The sequence below is a fragment of the Trachypithecus francoisi genome, unplaced genomic scaffold, assembly GCF_009764315.1.
Source record: "Trachypithecus francoisi isolate TF-2019V2 unplaced genomic scaffold, Tfra_2.0 Lachesis_group12, whole genome shotgun sequence".
Taxonomy (NCBI): Eukaryota; Metazoa; Chordata; class Mammalia; order Primates; family Cercopithecidae; genus Trachypithecus; species Trachypithecus francoisi.
The window spans coordinates 106,022,146-106,038,972 of NW_022681457.1; the positions used below are offsets into that span (position 1 = coordinate 106,022,146).

Sequence of the window (16,827 nt, forward strand, 5' to 3'; positions counted from 1 at the left end):
ATGTGCCAGATGCCTTACATATCTAACCTCATGCAAGTCCCACCACCACCCTGCCCCTTGTTGATTCAATAGATACTTGTCAAAGGCCTGCTCTGTGCAAGACGGTGGGGCCGGTGAGTACAGCCCTCGCCCTCAAGGAGCCGAAGCCCCATTTTCTGCTGAGCTGGGAGCGAGGAGGCGGACGGGGCATGCTCCCGTTTGCTCACAGGAAGTGATTTCCCTTCCTTTGCCATCTGTTAGTCTGTTCTCATGGTGCTATAAAGAACTGCCTGAGGCTCAGCGTGGTGGCTCACACCTGTAATCCCAGCACTTTGGGAGGCTGAGGTGGGAGGATCACTTGAGCCCAGGAGTTCAAGGCTAGCTTGGGCAACATAGCAAGACCCCATCTCAAAAAAAAAAAAAAATGCCTGAAACTGGGTAATTTATAAAGGAAAGAGGTTTAATTGACTCACCGTTCCACATGGCTGGGGAGGCCTCAGGAAACTTATAATCATGGCAGAAGGCACCTCTTCACAGGGCAGCAGGGGAGCGAATGAGTGCCTAGCAAAGGGGACACTCCCTTATAAAACCGTCAGATCTCATGAGAACTAACTCACTGTCACGAGAACAGGATGGGGAAACCGCCCCCATGATTCAATTATCTCTAACTGGTCCCTCTCATGACACGTGGGGATTATGGGAACTACAATTCCAGATGAGATCTGGGTGGGAACACAGCCAAACCATATCATCTTCCAACCCAGGACCTGTCCCCAGGAGACTGACATGTGTCAGGCATGGCACACAAAGCAGAGCCCCTGCCTTCAAGGACACACAGCCTTGTCGGGGGACAGCCATGCTGAGAATGAGCTAATATGCAGAGAATGCCTGCCACACAGCACAAATACATTGTCGTTGTTTTCCTCGTTTTGCTGCGTTACTGTATGAGAGGGAGGGACAGCCCTGTGGGGAGCAGATCTATGTGCAGGGCCGTGGCCTTGCCTTTCAGACTTTTAACTCCTTGAACCCGCAGAACCCACTGTGGTTATCTCCATTATTCAGACAGAAGAGCAGACACTTAGGCAGGTTAAACAGCTTGCCCAAGCTCCCCCACCCCCAGCTCATCTGAGATAGAACCAGAACTGCAGCCCAGTGATGTTAACTGTATCCTGCATAGCCTCCTTTTGAGCGCTGAGTCATCCAGGGTTTACTGAGCACCTACTATGTGCCCAGACCTGGGTTAAGTGCTTGGAGAGTAACAGTCAAACTTGAGCCATGGTCCAGCTCCCAAGGGATTTTCTTCCTAGAGAAGTCAACACAACCAGACCAAGTAGGGGGCGGTGCAGGGGGTTACCTCGTGAACTTAAATGATCTTAAGGATAGCTGAGTGAGGCAGGAGCTCAGGGCGAGGCTCCTCTAAGGGTAGATATTATAGAAGTGGCAGCTCAGCCTTCCCACTCCTTGGCCCTTCAGAGGCCCAGGGCTGCTCTCTGAATTTCCCCACTCTCTTGTGCTTCTCAGGAATTCACCGTCCCCCAGCTCCGTGGCCAGCAGCGACTCAGGAAGTACAGATGAGATCCAGGATGAGTTCGAGCGGGAGGCAGATGTGGAGCCCATGGTCAGCTGATGACTGAGGCGCTGCCAGCCTGGTGGTCTTGGTGATGGGGCCCTGCCACCTCTCCTCAGGGGGCCAGGAAGGCCCCTTGGAGTGGGGTTCGAAGCCGCACCACACAGACTTTCTCTGCCCTCCCTTCTCTGGAGGCCCCGAGGGACTGCTGCTTCCTTCCTTCCTTCCACACCACCAACGGGTGCCCCGTCTCCATCCCCCACCCACCCAAGGAATGGTGCTGTCAATTTCTATTGTTCTCCACATTACAAATGCAGACTTCTGTGCGGACTTTGCAGTGTTAACTGTGCCTTCTCCCTTAAGCTGAGCCACTTTGAGCTCCAAAGAATTATTCCTAGCAGGTGTTTTTATACAGAACTCTAAGGTGAGGGCCGGGCCGGCCGGCTGTGGTGTAATGTGGTTTCTGCCGTCCGTCTCACCTGCTCCTCTGATTGGCCATGGGCTACGCCCTCCCTTCCTCCTGAGCCAGCCCAGACCAGCCTGGGGCTTGGGGTGCTCTGCCAACCCCCAGGAAGGAGCCGCTTGCCTCTGTGAGCTTTCTAGGCCTGGGTAGGGACCACCCCAATTTTCTCACTCCCTGAAGGAGAGAAAGGTGGAAGGAAGGGAAGGAAGACACATTTTAATTTTTTGGGGGATCGAGTGGCCAAGTTGAAGGGACAAGGCACTGTGAGGGAAGGCGGAGCCCCACTGTGTTTAACTACTATGCAAAAAACAAAACAAACAACAAAAGCAGCTTGCCTTATATCATTGTGGGAGGCAGGACCTCTCCTGGGTTCCTGGCTTCCCCCTGGAGCTGGGAGGGAGGCCGGGGTTAGGGTGATCTGTGTCACAGCACCGACTGGGTAGCGTGGGTTTGGCTGAGGTTGGTCAGGAGGCCGGGGTTCCCGCAAGGCACTGGCCTGCCTGACCGCTTGCTCTCTTCGGGGCCTCTGCGGGTTCAGGGCAGGGGCCAAGGGGGTCTTTTATTGCCCTGATAACTGGATGTTCTTCCCTCCGTCGCCAGTCAACAATAGAGGGTTAGAGATCTGTAATTTCTCTGTGAGAAAGTCTGAAGGGGCCAGGCCCGGTCTCTGCTCCCTTCCACCCGCCTTGGGTTAGGACTGTCCGGCAGTTGCCTGCTTTTGGCCGCTAGCAGGAGAGAGGCCTGGTGGGCTGCTGGCAGGGCAGGAGCTGGAGTGAGGGCCATCCTCTTTCTGCTCCTGGACACACACAAGCCTCTCTCAGCAATTCCCTTGACTGGCCAGTCAGGGTGTTGATCTGAGCCAGTATCCCCCAAGACTTGAATGGCTTGAGTGGGCCTGCATTGAAGGGCACTGTGTGGCGACCCTCCCCCTTCCAAATCTCAGCTTGGAGCCAGCTGAGCAGGCTTTATTATTATTTTTTAACCTTTTTTACCTACTGCAATGGGTCTGTTGCCAATTTTAATTTGTTGTCCCAGGAGCTCCCTCTAGTGGTCAAAGTAGCAAAATGTGCCCAAGGACTAGAACTTGGGTCCCTCTGCCTTGTCTGGAGGCAGAGGAGGGGGATCTGGGTTTGACTGGGATTGTGGTCCCCAGAGGTCCAGGGCCTTTAAGGGTCTTCTCTGTTTTCTGTTTCCCCCACCTGTGTTACAGTCTTAAAAATACTGTACATAATAGATACACGTAGAGAGAGAGAGAGCGTGAGAATGTGTTAGTGACTACGTGTGATGTAATTTATCACGATTTGGTGGCCTTCGTCATGAGTTTTTTCCTTTGTTTTATGTTGCTGGGGGCACCTCCCACAGGTCCCCTGCAGCAGTCTGGCTGTGACTCTTCCATAGTCAGCATCTCCTGTTAGCCAAACAGTTCCCTTTGGCAGGTACTTGGAGGGACAATGGTTTTGGAAGAGAGACGGCCCTTCTCTCTCCTCCTCACTGACCCTTGTTCTAAAGGTTACAGGGTTCAAACATACCTGATTCTTGTTGTTATTGTTGTTGAATTTTTATTTTAACCAAAGGTTATCAGAGCCAGTTGGGCTTGAACCTCAGCTGCTAAAAAGATTTTCCGTTTCCACAAGGGCAGGAAAACATCCGCCCTCGTGGGTCTCCTCCGTCCGGGGCTGAGGGAGGCGTTGGACAGTGTGGTGTGGGAGTTTCGTGGGCAGCGTGGAAGCCAGCCCTGGGTTGTTCCCCAAGGTGGTGGGAGGGTGACAGACATATCTTTAGAGTTAAGACTGTAAGGCAGCAGTGTTAGCGTTGGAGGGTAACAGGTTACTGTGGTGATCGGTGTCCGGCGGTATTATTTTTACTTTCCTCCTTGTATACGTAGGTCATTTGTCTTTGAGAACTAGGGTACTCTAGGGAGTTTGAAAATGGCAGGAGCCAGAAAGAGATCCTGGCCTGAAAGTCCCTTCCTGCTGGCTTTTAATATCTGTTCTCCTCTTGGGAGTGAGGACTTGGGGCAGGTGGGTGGGAGAGGGTAAGCCAGAGTGTGATGGGCCTGCCTCCTGGGCTGGTTCCTGGGTCCGGCCTGCCTGACTGCCTGCCTCTCCACCACATGCTTTTTTCAGTTAATGCCAGTGGGCTGTGCTTGTCCCCTCACCATGAGCCCACAGCTTGCCAAGAAAGACCCCAAAGCTCGCTGGGGCAGCACCAGTCCTAGCTGGGACGAATTGGTCCATCCTTTGTAAAGCTGTAAATACTTCGTTTTGACTTTCTATTTCTAAGCCCAGTGTCATATTGACACTGGTATTTTAGAATTGTTCTCAGATGGGCTCTCCTGCGCTGCCCTCTGTCTCCTATTTTTGGGGGTTTTATACAAACAGAGGATTGGGGAGGGATAGGAAGACTAGCATCCATTTGGCTCCCTGGTTGGTTGTGAAATACACACACACACACACACACACACACACACACACTCTCCTCTGAGACTCCAAACAGAGAAAAATATTATTGGCCAGCCAACATTTTCTTTCTTGTCTTGAGAAAATGTCTTGAGGTCCCTGAAGGACCAAATCCATCGCGGACTAACTCTGTGGGTAGCACTCAGATGACCTAGGGAGAATTCAACCACTTACGCTTGGAATGGGAGGAGAGGGGGTGGGGTGGGGGAAGATTATAAGATGTAACTTAAGCTAAATGTAATCTATTTATAAAGCAAGAGACTCTCATCTATTTTTATGAAAGGAAGGGTTTTTTAATCTAGGGTAGGCAGTTGTGGTAGCCCAGCATTCTCCTGTGGACGAGAAATGGTGCATGTTGTTGCCGGATTGAATAGAACCCATTCCCCTCCCCATGCCTCGTCTTCTGTCCTCACTTTTGGTCATTAACACCCATGAGCAGCTTCAGCAGACTGTAGGTCCCACTTCACCCCATTCTCCTCTCCTCTGACCCCTCAGTTTCTGGGAGGTCTTGGGGTGGGCTGCGGGAAATTCAGAAGTGTGGTGGATGGGGGAAGGGACAAGGCACACTAGGGAGGGGACGAGCTGGGCTCTGGGGGTAGGCTCTGATGAGTTACTCTGACTCTGGTCTGCCGAGATCCATTTCCAACTCAGCTGCGCTGGGAGAGGGTTGGGAGGCAGCAGAGCACGGGTGACAGTGGGAGTACATGACTTCCTTGGAGCCTGGGCCTTCATGGGTCCCAGGTGGTCAGGCAGCTGGAGTAGGAGTGGAAATGGCATAAGATGCTCATAGCCCAGCCCTGGCTGTGCCTACGCCAGGCCAAGCCTGGGCTGCAGTCCTTGCTATGCTCCCCTCAGGGTCCTGGGGGAGGGATCAGGGTGCTGGGGGTTTCCTAGGACAGGGGTCTTCCCCCTTGAGACACCAAGCTCTGGCTCTGGAAGAGCTGTCTCCTGAAGTAGGGAGTCTGGAGGGGGCTGGGTGGGTGCAGGTAAAGCCAGATTCTCTCTGGAAGGGAAGTTTCTATGAATGGATGATTTCCAGGCTCAGGGTGGGCTGTGTGTTAGTTCTGGGCAAATCCCTCACCAAGACCCCTCCCTCCCAAGCCCTCAAAGAAAGGAGGCAAAGCCCTTCCCTGCAAGACCCCTTGTGGACGTTTCTGCATCTACCTGATTTTTAGCCCCATCCAGGGAGACTTTATACCCCATGATTCCATCCTGCCCCACCGTTGCTGTCGTCTGCCAGCTGGGTCTAGCATCACAGGGAAGGGGGGTTTATACTCATGGAAAGACTACTGATCCTACCGGAAACCAACCTGTTTACTGTACTGTTGTAAATATCATGCCCTTTATATCCTGTATATTGGCTTCTTTTAAATAAAGTCAAGTGTCTTAGAACTGATGGTGCTTTTTTTTGTTTTTGTTTTTAAATAGAAGATGAATCTGCTGTTGGGGGAGGGGTAAGAGGACTGAGGGTCACAGAAACACTCAAACTCATTAGCTAATTAGCCATAAAATAGGGGATGTCATATCACCTGTTACATTTGTAGCTCACAATAAAAGCTTTGGAAGATGATAAAGCAGGAATCATTACACACATTTTACTGAAGGGGAAGAGAGGACCCGAGACATCACAGGCTCAGTAACTGGCTTGGCCTGGTTTGGAACTGATGGTCTTTTAACCACAAAGTCCCCATTTCTCCAGGCTCTCCAGCGTGCCCACAGGAGGTCACCTTCCCAGGCTCTGGATCTGACACTATCCAGCGTTCTAGTTTTTCTTGTTAATGGGCACGTTCAGGGCAACATTGCCCTAATGTGAACTGAGCCCACCTGTCTAGGGTCTTCTCCAAAGATGAAGACAAACAGCCGCCACCAATTCCAAGCTGCTTTTTGCCATTCCTAATACTTGGCACTTTTCCCTCTCCAACTCTTCATTTAAATGTTTAAATTCTCCCAAAGTATCTTAAATGGTGTAATCTGGAGAAAAAGAAGTGGCCTAAGATCATGGCGGCATTGTGAGTTGGCTATTATTACCTCCGTTTTACAGATGAGGAAGCTGAGGCCCGGAAAGGATATGTAGTCTGCCTGGTGCCCTACTGAGGAACCAGAATCAGCATCGGAACTGACTCCTAAGCAGATGCTCGGTTCGTGCTGCTGGAAGAAATATAAACAAATTAGAAGAGAGAGTAAGGAAACGTAACATTACTTTAGGAATGGATTGAGTCCCTGAGACCTCGTCATCAGAGAAGACTTCAGAATCCAAGTTTTAAATAGCATTCCAGTGTTTACCAAGCACACAACATTTTGGAAAGCTGACATTTTTACTCGAGGGTAAAAGGCTCACGAACAACTGGTTTTGCGGCCAAAGGCTTTAAAATGAAAAGCTAAGCTTTGGCCAGCTCAGGTTTTATCTTGCATTGATCGTAATCTGCAAGAAAGCTAAGAAGCTGGCCGGCGCCGGGCCTGGCGGATAGGTGGAGGGCGGCTGGGTCCTGTCCAGTGAGGCTGGAAGGCAGGCTCATTCCAGCCTCATTGCGTTCCCCTGGAAGCAGCAGGGGGCTGGCCGCGCTGTGGCCCTGCGGGGTCGAGGAGTCTGGTAGCGGACAGGTTTCCGGCCTCGCACAAACCACTGGCAGCTTGAAAGAAGTCAGGGGGACGCCCACCTGACCCGGGGCGCACACTAGAGGGCCGGGCGCACACTAGAGGGCCTTCCGCCCCGCTTCAGCACGTGTCCCATTCCGGTTATCTCATTGGCTCTATTCAGCCCCTCTCTGCTCCACTTTGGGAGGCTGCAGCAGGACCGCTCCGTTGATTGGTTCAGAAGCTTTGGTGTGTCACTCTGACTGGTCGGAGGGGTTCACGCCTCTCGGGTCATACCATAACGAGAGGAGGGGAAAACGCATGCATTTCAGGACTTCGCTTTCGGGTTCCCTTCCCCTGTGTTGTGTTTTGCCCCTATTATGGCACAAAGAGATACTTTTTATTAGCCGAAGCTAGATATAGTGGAACTTCGGCTGATCTCGAGCTCGGAGGACAGCCGGCGTGATCCGTTTCCCCCCGCGGATCGAGGTGGTGCGCTCTGGACGGGGCTGTGCATTCTAGGCGCGCCTGGGCGGACCATCCAGCAAACAACTCCGCAACGACTCAGAGATGCTGCTGCCGGCGTCCGCGCTCCTCCGCGCCCTGCTGTCCCGTCCTTGGACCGGAGCCGGGTGAGTGAGCACGGGGCTCGGGGCGGCCCGAGCGCGCGCCTGGGGCCCGGGAGCCTGAGAGTCACTGGGCGTCCCCCGCGCCGCACTCCCTCCCTGCCGGACCCCCAAGCTGCTTCGGTCACCGCCGGGTTCCTCAGGGGCTCCCCTTCGACCCCCACACAGGCCTTTCTCCCACTGAGATCCCTTAGCCTCCTCCCTCAGGTAGTCACCTTACTTTAGCGAGGGGACCCCTCTTCCCGAATCCTGCGACAGAGTAGGGTGCCTCGGGAGCCCTGCAGGTTCCCACGCTCGGAAAGTAGCCTCTATAGTCACTCGTCTCACTCCTAATACTGGATCTTCGCAATTTGCGAGCTTCCCCCGAGGGGCACCTCTATTTTTTAGCACACCACACATCTCACTTCCCCGACCCTCGTCCCACGTTCAGTGCGCCCATCCCGCCCCGGATTCCCCGAGTCCTCCTCTCCTTCTACCAGGATTTCGGCCTCTCTCTTTTCTGCTCCCCTCCGCACCCCGCCGCCCGCTTTTTTTTCAAGTTAAATGTTGGGACAGAAAAGAGGGACTCCTTTCTTCTTGTAGGTGGAATAATCATATTTATGGAGTGCTTATAATGAACCAAATGCTGGCCAGGCACTTGGCAGGTGTCTTATCATGAGGATTAAGTGGTTATTACACGGGGAGTACACTGAACAGTGCCCGGCACAAAGGCAGTGCCCGGTTGTGATTATTGCCATGATCATCATCATTATCACCTCTTTTTAAACTTCTCACTCCTGTGAGGCAGGTATTATTCCAAATAATGGAGAAACCCAGGAGCAGTTCAGGGGTGGAGCTGCCCTTCAAATCCAGATTTGCAAACCCCGACACTGTGGAGCCGGGTGTCTGGATCCTTGCCCACTCAGTGACAAATATTCTCAGAGAGCCCTTCCAGCTCGGAGCTAGGTTTGGAGAGGTGGGTGGGACACAGACCCTGCCCCAGAGGGGATCCTAGTCTGGCGGGGCTGCGCACCTGTGGGTCAGCTCCTCCTCCCATTTGAGTTTTGTTTGCTTGACCTCCAGGGCAGTTAGCGGCTGTCTCTCTCCTGATGAGCTGTGCCCTTTCTGAGTTAATCAGTGGCCCTCTCCCTTCCCCCAAGGGATGCCATGGTGGTGCCCTGAACACAAGTGAGTTTCAACACTGCTGTGTGTCCTCTGTGTGTGGGGAGGGGATAGGGAAGGGTGCAGGAAGAGGACATGAGACAGAAGAGTTCCTCTTGTAGGCTGAGACTGGGGCCACACTTGCCATACTCCCTGTGCGATGCCATTTGCAGGCCTTCCCTGCACTCTGAGGCCCAGGAAGATGGGGCTGATAGAGTCCAGTGTTATACCGAGTGCCTACTGTGAACTGATGCTCTACTCAACACCCTAGAGGTGAGGAGTACCCAGGGAATTTACATGGAGTGGGGTCTTTGAGGAGTTTTCAGCTTAATAGGGGAGAAATGCATAGAAGAAAACCTCCAATATCTAGTAGAAAGCAATCTATATTCTAACAGATAAGCCCATGATAACAATAATAATAATTATCAAGCAATCAAGCACCACGGGCTTAACACCGAGCCGATAAGTACTGTCTCATTCCTGTATTATCATGGGAAACGATCTGCCATTCAGAGATATATGACTGAAATTACAGTTGGTCTAAATCCAGATTTATGCTCTGAATTATGAGGCCTCCTGAATTGAGAGGGGAAAGAGAAAGAGCGTTTCGCAACCAGTTCCCTGGGCTCAGGTTACCCCTTTGATGCAGCAGCTGGCCGCGTGCCCTGGACAGGATTTCTCACCCTCACCACTATTCACATTTGGGGCTACATTTTTGTTGTTGTGGAGTCTGTCCTGTGCACTGTAGAATGTTTAGCAGTGTGTCCTTGGCCTTTACCCACTCCATGTCAGGGTCACCCCTGGCCCTGACAGTTATAAAAGAAGTCCTGGCCCTAGCAGGAAACACAAGTTCCCAGACATTGCCAGATGTTCCCTGGGGGACAAAAATCACCTCTGGTTGAGAGCCACTGCTCTAGAGGAACAGCTTTGGTATTTGATCACTTGTTCATTTACTCAACGAACATTTAGGGCACACCTGTGGTGCGCCGTGTCTGCATTTATGGGGAAACAGTTGCAGGGTGTTCTCAGTGACATCCCTCAGGGTCCTATGTGTAAAACTCTAGTCCTGAGAAAAACCACTGCTTTTGAGGAACGGGTATGGGAGATGTGTCTTAGTGTTTTGTTTTTTTGCCTTCAGTGCCAGGAATCTCTGCCAGTTTTAAAAAATACCCTTGATACATGTTTTCTTTTAGTTTAATGCATGTCAATTGTGAAAACTACAGATAGGGCAAAAAAAAAAAAAATAGAAAAATCACCTGGAATTGTACCACACAGAGGTACCCACTGTTAACATTTTGATTCATGTCCTTTAACTTTCCATGAATATATATGCTTAAAAAAAAAAAAAAAAACTCATAGAAACAAGCTCATCTGCCAGTAATTTATTGTAGCTTATTTTTTCCCTTTATACACTTGTCTGCCTTACAGTATATTCCCAGGCCCTGGAACTGTGTCTGGCACCTGGTAAGCCCTTGGCAAACATTTAGGGAATGAATGAACTTATCATGTGAGCCCTTGCTTGTCAACCGATATTTATCACAGCCAGCCTTAGGACAATCACCATAAACGTGTGGCCGTTATAGGTGGGCCCGGGGATGGCGGCTGATGACAATGACTGCCATTTACTTTTCATGTGGATTATTTTACTCAGCCTCTCAGCAGCCTGTGATGTAGGGGTTACCACCCCCATTTCACAGATTAAACAACCGAGGGCCATGGAAATTGAGAAAAACTTGTCCAAGGCCTTGAGCTGGTGAACACCAGGCCTCCCAACTGACTGCCTCTTTTTCCTTTAACCCTGACTTCCTGTTCTTTTCTCAATCAGCTTTACCATTGGTGTCCTCAGCTCTCTTTGGAAACAGGCAGGATACAGATTAATAGCCAGCCCAGGCATGTAGTAGGCTTATAAGAGTTCATTTCTGTTCCTTACTTCTTGTGCCAAACCCAGACGTGACTCCTGCTCACCCCATCTGACATCAGGGGGCTGATGGGCCGGAATTGGCTACTGCCGTGTCCCCTGCAGTGATCCTGGGTGGTTTTGGACTCTTCTCAGGCTACCTGATGGTTTAATTTTCAAAATATCACAAGCACCCAATGCTTTTCCCAGTCTGCCCGGCCCTTGGATGGGCACAGCTTGCCCTGGGTCGGTGGCTGGCATTTCCCACCATTCCTTACACATTCTCTGCTCTTGAGCTCCTCCAACCAGTGGCTGGGGCAGTGCCTTTGGTCTGGAATGTGCTGCCGGCCACCTCGGTGAGCCCATCCAGTGCTTTGTGGCCTTGGAAAGGCAGCTTCTGTCCCTTCAGTATCCTCATCTGCAAAATGGGGATGTATTAACAGCCACATAGCAGGTGGCTGCAAGGATTAACAGTGATGTGACCAGTGGTTTCCTGGGTGCCTGGTACCGAATGTGTGCTCTGTGAGTATTTGAGTGGAAGAATAGTCAAAACATGTGATTACCTTCACACTTCTAAAGTAGCGAAAGCACCATTGAGGCAGTGCTTGGCAGTGGCACCCCTGGGAGCAGCCTGCCTCCTGTGCCCCGCATCTGGTCCAGCACACAGTAGGCGTTGAACAGTTGCTATTGAGATGCTGGGAACACAGCATGACTTGGATCCTGGCTCCAACTCTTGGCAGCTCTGTGGCCCCAGGCAGGTTACTCACCCTCTCTGGGCTCCTTTATGTTCTCATATGGAAAATAAAGATGACAGTAGTAGTCACCTCATAGGATTGTCCTGTGGGTTAAATGGTCTCATACATGAAAAGCACTTTGGAGTGCCCAGCACCTGGAATACTCAGTAAGTGCTGCTGCGGTTGTGATGATCCCCTCTCCCACCAATGGGCTTCCTGGAGTGATCATCTTCGATCAGGAATGTGAAGACACCAGGGTCCCAGCAATGAAGGATGGTGGCAGGAGGGAAGGTATGGAACTCAGATGTCCTCGGTCTCTTCCCTTTATTCCAATCAAGTACCCCAGATGCCAAACCCCTTCTGTTATTATTATTGTTGTTGTTTTGGAGACAGGGTCTCACTCTGTTGCCCAGGCTGGAGTACAGTGCCACCGTCTCCGCTCACTGCAGCCTCAACCTCCTGGGCTCAGTCATCCTCCCACCTCAGCCTCCCAAGTAGTTGGAACTACAGGCGCACATCACCATGCCCAGCTACTTTTTGTATTTTTTTGTAGAGATGGGGTTTCACCGTGTTGGCCAGGATGGTCTTCACCTCCTGGGCTGAAGTGATCCTCCTGCCTCGGCCTCCCAGAGTGCTGGGATTATAGGCATAAGCCATCGCGCCTGACCTTCTGTTAGGGTTTTGACCCTGGCCCTCAGGGGATGGAAGAGACTTATCCGCTTCTTGCAGGCTCCTTAATCCCCAAACCTTCCCTCTCCTGACAGAGGTCATGGTGTGGAGTGAAGAGTCCCTGGGCTGAGCTGCAGTGCCAGTGGACAGCTGAGTGACCTTGGGCAAGTCACTGCCCACCTTGGGGCGGCCACTTTCCTCAGGTGGAAAGGAGGTTCTAGCTATATGGTGAGGAGGATGAAAGTGTCCCATCACCCCACCTGACCCTGGGCCTCTGAGATGTTGCAGGTGCTTCAGCCATACTGTAAGTCTCCTGAGTAAGGAAGACCTGGGTTCAAATCCTGCTCTGTCACTCATGAGCTGTGACCTGAGCCAGGAGTGAGTAACTCGGAACCTCATCTGTAAACAGATCATCCTGCGGTTGAATATCCCTCATCTGAAATGCTTGAGAACAGAGTGTTTCGTTTTTTGGGTTTTTATTTTTTTGAGATGGAGTCTCAAGCTATCGCCCAGGCTGGAGTATAATGGCAAGATCTCGGCTCTTGGCAACCTTCACCTCCTGGGCTCAAGCCATCTTCCTACCTCAGCCTCCTAAGTAGCTGGGACTACAGGCACACGCCACCATGTCCAGCTAATTTTTGTATTTTTAGTAGAGATGGGGTTTTGCCATGTTGGCCAGGCTGGTCTCAAATTCCTGACCTCAAGCGATCTGCCCTCCTTGGCCTGAGAGGATCCGACAGGAGCCCCGTTCCAGCTGTGTGAGGTTGGACCAGTGGAGGCCATCTCAAGCAGAGGGGACCCCAGGGGATCCCAAAGTGCTGGGATTATAGGCATGAGCCACTGCGCCCGGCCGAAAGTGTTTTGTATATTGGACTTTCTTGGATTTTGGAGAATTTGCTGAACCCGTTGAGCATCCCTACTCCCAAGTTCCAAAGTCCAAAATGCTCCAATGAGCATTTCCTTTGAGCATCATGCTGGCCCTCAGAAAAGTTTCAGATTTTAGAGTATTTCAGATTTTGGATTTTTGGATCAGCGATGTTCAACCTGTCATGCCTCCCTCATACATTTGTGTGGTGGATTCAGTGAGATGATCCTGTCTCACTTAGGTTAGTGCTTGGCATGTGGTGGCAAATGTTTGACAAACGCCTGATGTTTGCTGGGCCGTGGCTGAAGCAGTTCATCCCTGGCGTCTGGTGTCGGGTCTTTCCTTTTTTTTTTTTTTTTTTTGAGACAGCGTCTTGCTCTGTTGCCCAGGCTGGAGTGCAGTGACGTGATTTTGGCTCACTCCAACCTCTGCTTCCCGGGTTCAAGCAATTCTTCTTCTTCAGCCTCCCAGGTAGATGGGATTACAGCCACCACGCCCAGCTAATTTTTATATTTTTAGTAGAGACGATGTTTCACCATGTTGGCCAGGCTGGTTTCCAACTCCTGACCTCAAGTGATCCACCTGCCTCAGTCTCCCAAAGTTTTGGGATTACAGGTGTGAGCCACTGTGCCCGGCCAGGCCTTTCTTTCCCTCCTGGCCCTGCCCTGGGCACTGCACTTTCTCTGCTCACCTGGTGTTGCCTTTATCTCAGTGATACGGAGGATTAGCCTTATCAGGCTCCAGATAACAGGTGGACAATCCAGGAGGCTAAATGAAGCAAAGATAATTTCCTTTCAATTTCTCCTCTCCTTGTCCTTGGCAACCCCTCACCCTAGCCACTTGGGAACCCAAGGGGCCTGTGTGCAGCCCCAGGTGATAGCAGAACAGCATTGGCCTTGGAGTCCAGTCCTAGGGGGGCCTGGCGTCAGCTCTGACACTCATACATTGATTGTATTTCTCAGGTGCTTACTGTGGCCAGTCAGTGTGTTAGGCTTGGGGTGCCTAGTGGTGAATGGAATGGGTATGGGCTGGCTGTGTGGAGCCTGTGGCCTGGTGGGCACACAGATGGTCAGTCAGAGCTCTATAATAGGGTTGTCACTAGTGCTTCCAGAAAAGTCTAGAGCTATGAGAGGGTCCGATAGGAGCCCCATTCCAGCTGTGTGAGGTTGGACCAGTGGAGGCCATCTCAAGCAGGGGGGACCCCAGAAAAGACCGGGGTGGCTGGGTTGCAGCAAATGGGGCAGAGTGACGGGGAATACATTTGGAGGCCTTGGTAAGGATTCTGATGTCTTTATTTTAGAAGAAATGAGAAGCCACTGAGTAGTTTCTCACTGAGCTCCCCACTGTGCCATCTCTCTAATGATCAGATTTCCATGTTAACTTTGGTTGTGGTGTCGACTTGAAGGACTTGGAGACTGGAGCAGGACTGGCATGGCATGAGTCCAGGTGAAAGTGAATAGTAGCTCGGACCAGGTGTCTTGGACAAGGTGGAGGCCAGGCCCTCTGTGTCTTTTCAGTTTTTCCCTTTGTAGATTTCTGAAGCTGCACTGGCTGGCCTACAGCTCCTTGCAACCCTGACATCTGGTGCAGGAGGTGAAACGGTGCATGGCCTTTGTAGATCATATCTCAGTACTTGTAACCCTGACATCTCCCGCCACAGGAGGTGAAACGGTGCATGGCCTTCATGGACTGGATCCCAGTGCTTGCAGCCCTGACGTCTCCCGCTGCAGGAGGTGAAATGGTGCATGGCCTTCGCAGATCAGATCCCAGCACTTGTAGCCCTGACATCTTCCGGTGCAGGAGGTGAAATGGTGCATGGCCTTCGCGGATCAGATCCTAGCACTTGTAGCCCTGACATCTTCGGGTGCAGGAGGTGAAATGGTGCACGGCCTTCGCAGATCAGATCCCACTTGTAGAGGGTGAGGGGGACCAACTTGAGGTCTCAGGCCCAGAGCACGAGCAGAAAGGGCACTGCAGATCTTCAGGGAAACCTGAGTCAGATTCAGACTCTGTCTTGTGCCACTTTCCCTAAGTGGGAGGACTGAGGGCTGCTCTGAGAAAGGTTGGGTTGGATCCATATCCACCGCCCAGAGCCAGGTACTTCCTGGGTGCTTGGAAAACGAGGGCTGAATTATTGAGGGCGCTGTTATTGACCTGATCCGATTTATCTCTGCATCCTTGTCATGTGGAATAAATGTGTACTGACTGCATAAATGCATGAATGGATGAGGAATGCCAAGAAGGTCCTCATGGATCCTCATAGAGGCCCCAAGTCCTGTGACTGGTTCATCTCTGCCTTCACCGGAGCAGCCAGTGAATGGATACTCCCGTTAGTCCAAAATGGTTCATACATGAAAACATAAAAAGAAAAAAGAAAACATTGATGGGAGTCCCTAGGTTATTTTTAGCTGCAGTTGACTCAGGCTGAACTTTGAACTAGTGTCTGTTTTCCAGGCCACACTCAGACTGATGGATGGACAGCTGGGCCGGTGCTTGGAGACTTCCAGGCACAGAGAAAGCCATGGGGGCATGTGATCCTGAGGTCGCAGTGAGCATCTGGGTCTCTGCCCTGTGGAAGGGGGAGAGAGGCCTACAGGATCTCTATCTCTGACATTTCCTGAGAGGGAATGGAGAAAGGAGAACTGGCTGCTACTACATTCATTCATTCATTTATTTATTTTGAGACAGAGTCTTGCTCTGTTGCCCAGGCTGGAGTGCAGTGGCATGATCTGGGCTCACTGCTACCTCTACCTCCCAGATTCAAGTGATTCTCCTCCTGCCTCAGCCTCCTGAGTAGCTGGGTGTATAGGTGTGCGCCACCACGTCTGGCTAATTTTTTTTTTTTTGTATTTTTAGTAGAGATGGGATTTCACCATGTTGGCCAGGCTGGTCTCGAACTCCTGACGTCAAGCGATCTGCCCACCTCGGCCTCCCAAAGTGCTGGGATTATAGGCATGAACCACTGCAACCTGCCTACTGCGTTTTAACCTGGGGATGGAATATGGTGCTGTGTATTCCTCCAGTAGTTGCTGAGTACCTGGGCCAGCCCCTGAGGCTGTGATTTTTGGGGCATCTGGGAGCCCATGTGAAATAGCATTCTGAGACCTTTATAATTTTCTTTGGAAAGCAAGAGCAGGAGGGGTGAGGAAAGGCCAACACTTTTAATCCTCCTGATGACCCTGCAAGGTGCATCGTGTCAACCTTAAATAGTGAGATTCAGAAAGTAGGATTAAGTAGTTTATTCAGGCACTGAAGTTGAGGATGGCCACTGGGGAGCATAGATTCAAGTTACCCTGAATATACACTCTGATTAACTGCAGTAACAAGTGGGCTTTTTAAGGTGCAGGGGAAAGAGGCAGTTTCTAAGTCATTTACCAAAAATTTATATTAAAATAATATAAGCTACTGGCCAAGTTCCCGCCTGTAATCCCAGCACTTTGGGAGGCCAAAGCAGGTGGATCACTTGAGATCAGGAGTTCGAGACCAGCCTGGCTAACATGGTGAAACTCAATCTCTACTAAAAATACCAAAAATGAGCAGGGTGTGGTGGCGGGCACCTGTAATCCCAGCTACTCGGGAGGCTGAGGGAGGAGAATTGCTTGAACCCGGGAGGTGGAGGTTGCAGTGAGCTGAGATGGCACCATTGCACTCCAGCCTGGGCTACAGAATGAGACTCCAAATCAAAAAAAAAAAAAAAGCTACTGATTGGCTGTGCATTGTTCTTTGTATGACGCTTTCCAGGATCATAAAATTAATGGATGAGGCAGCTAGTCAGAAACAAAATGCCTTGAAATAATTGCCACCGGGCGTGGATGCAAAGGGATGACTCAGGTCTGTATTTGTGTCTCCCCGGG

General features: G+C 51.3%; 2 protein-coding genes across 4 annotated transcripts in view; both read left to right on the forward strand.

Annotated features, from left to right (window-relative positions):
- The window catches only part of IFFO2 (intermediate filament family orphan 2), a 50,799-nt gene extending 44,935 nt beyond the window's left edge, over window positions 1-5,864 (forward strand). For both annotated transcript variants that reach the window (XM_033228089.1, XM_033228091.1), the window contains one exon: window positions 1,501-5,864. In XM_033228089.1, coding sequence (XP_033083980.1) covers window positions 1,501-1,606 — 106 coding nt within the window. In that variant the 3' untranslated portion in view covers window positions 1,607-5,864. The remainder of the gene's footprint in view (window positions 1-1,500) is intronic.
- Window positions 5,865-7,337: 1,473 nt separating this feature from the next.
- The window catches only part of ALDH4A1 (aldehyde dehydrogenase 4 family member A1), a 32,470-nt gene continuing 22,980 nt past the window's right edge, over window positions 7,338-16,827 (forward strand). For both annotated transcript variants that reach the window (XM_033228092.1, XM_033228093.1), the window contains exon 1: window positions 7,338-7,674. In XM_033228092.1, coding sequence (XP_033083983.1) covers window positions 7,613-7,674 — 62 coding nt within the window. In that variant the 5' untranslated portion in view covers window positions 7,338-7,612. The remainder of the gene's footprint in view (window positions 7,675-16,827) is intronic.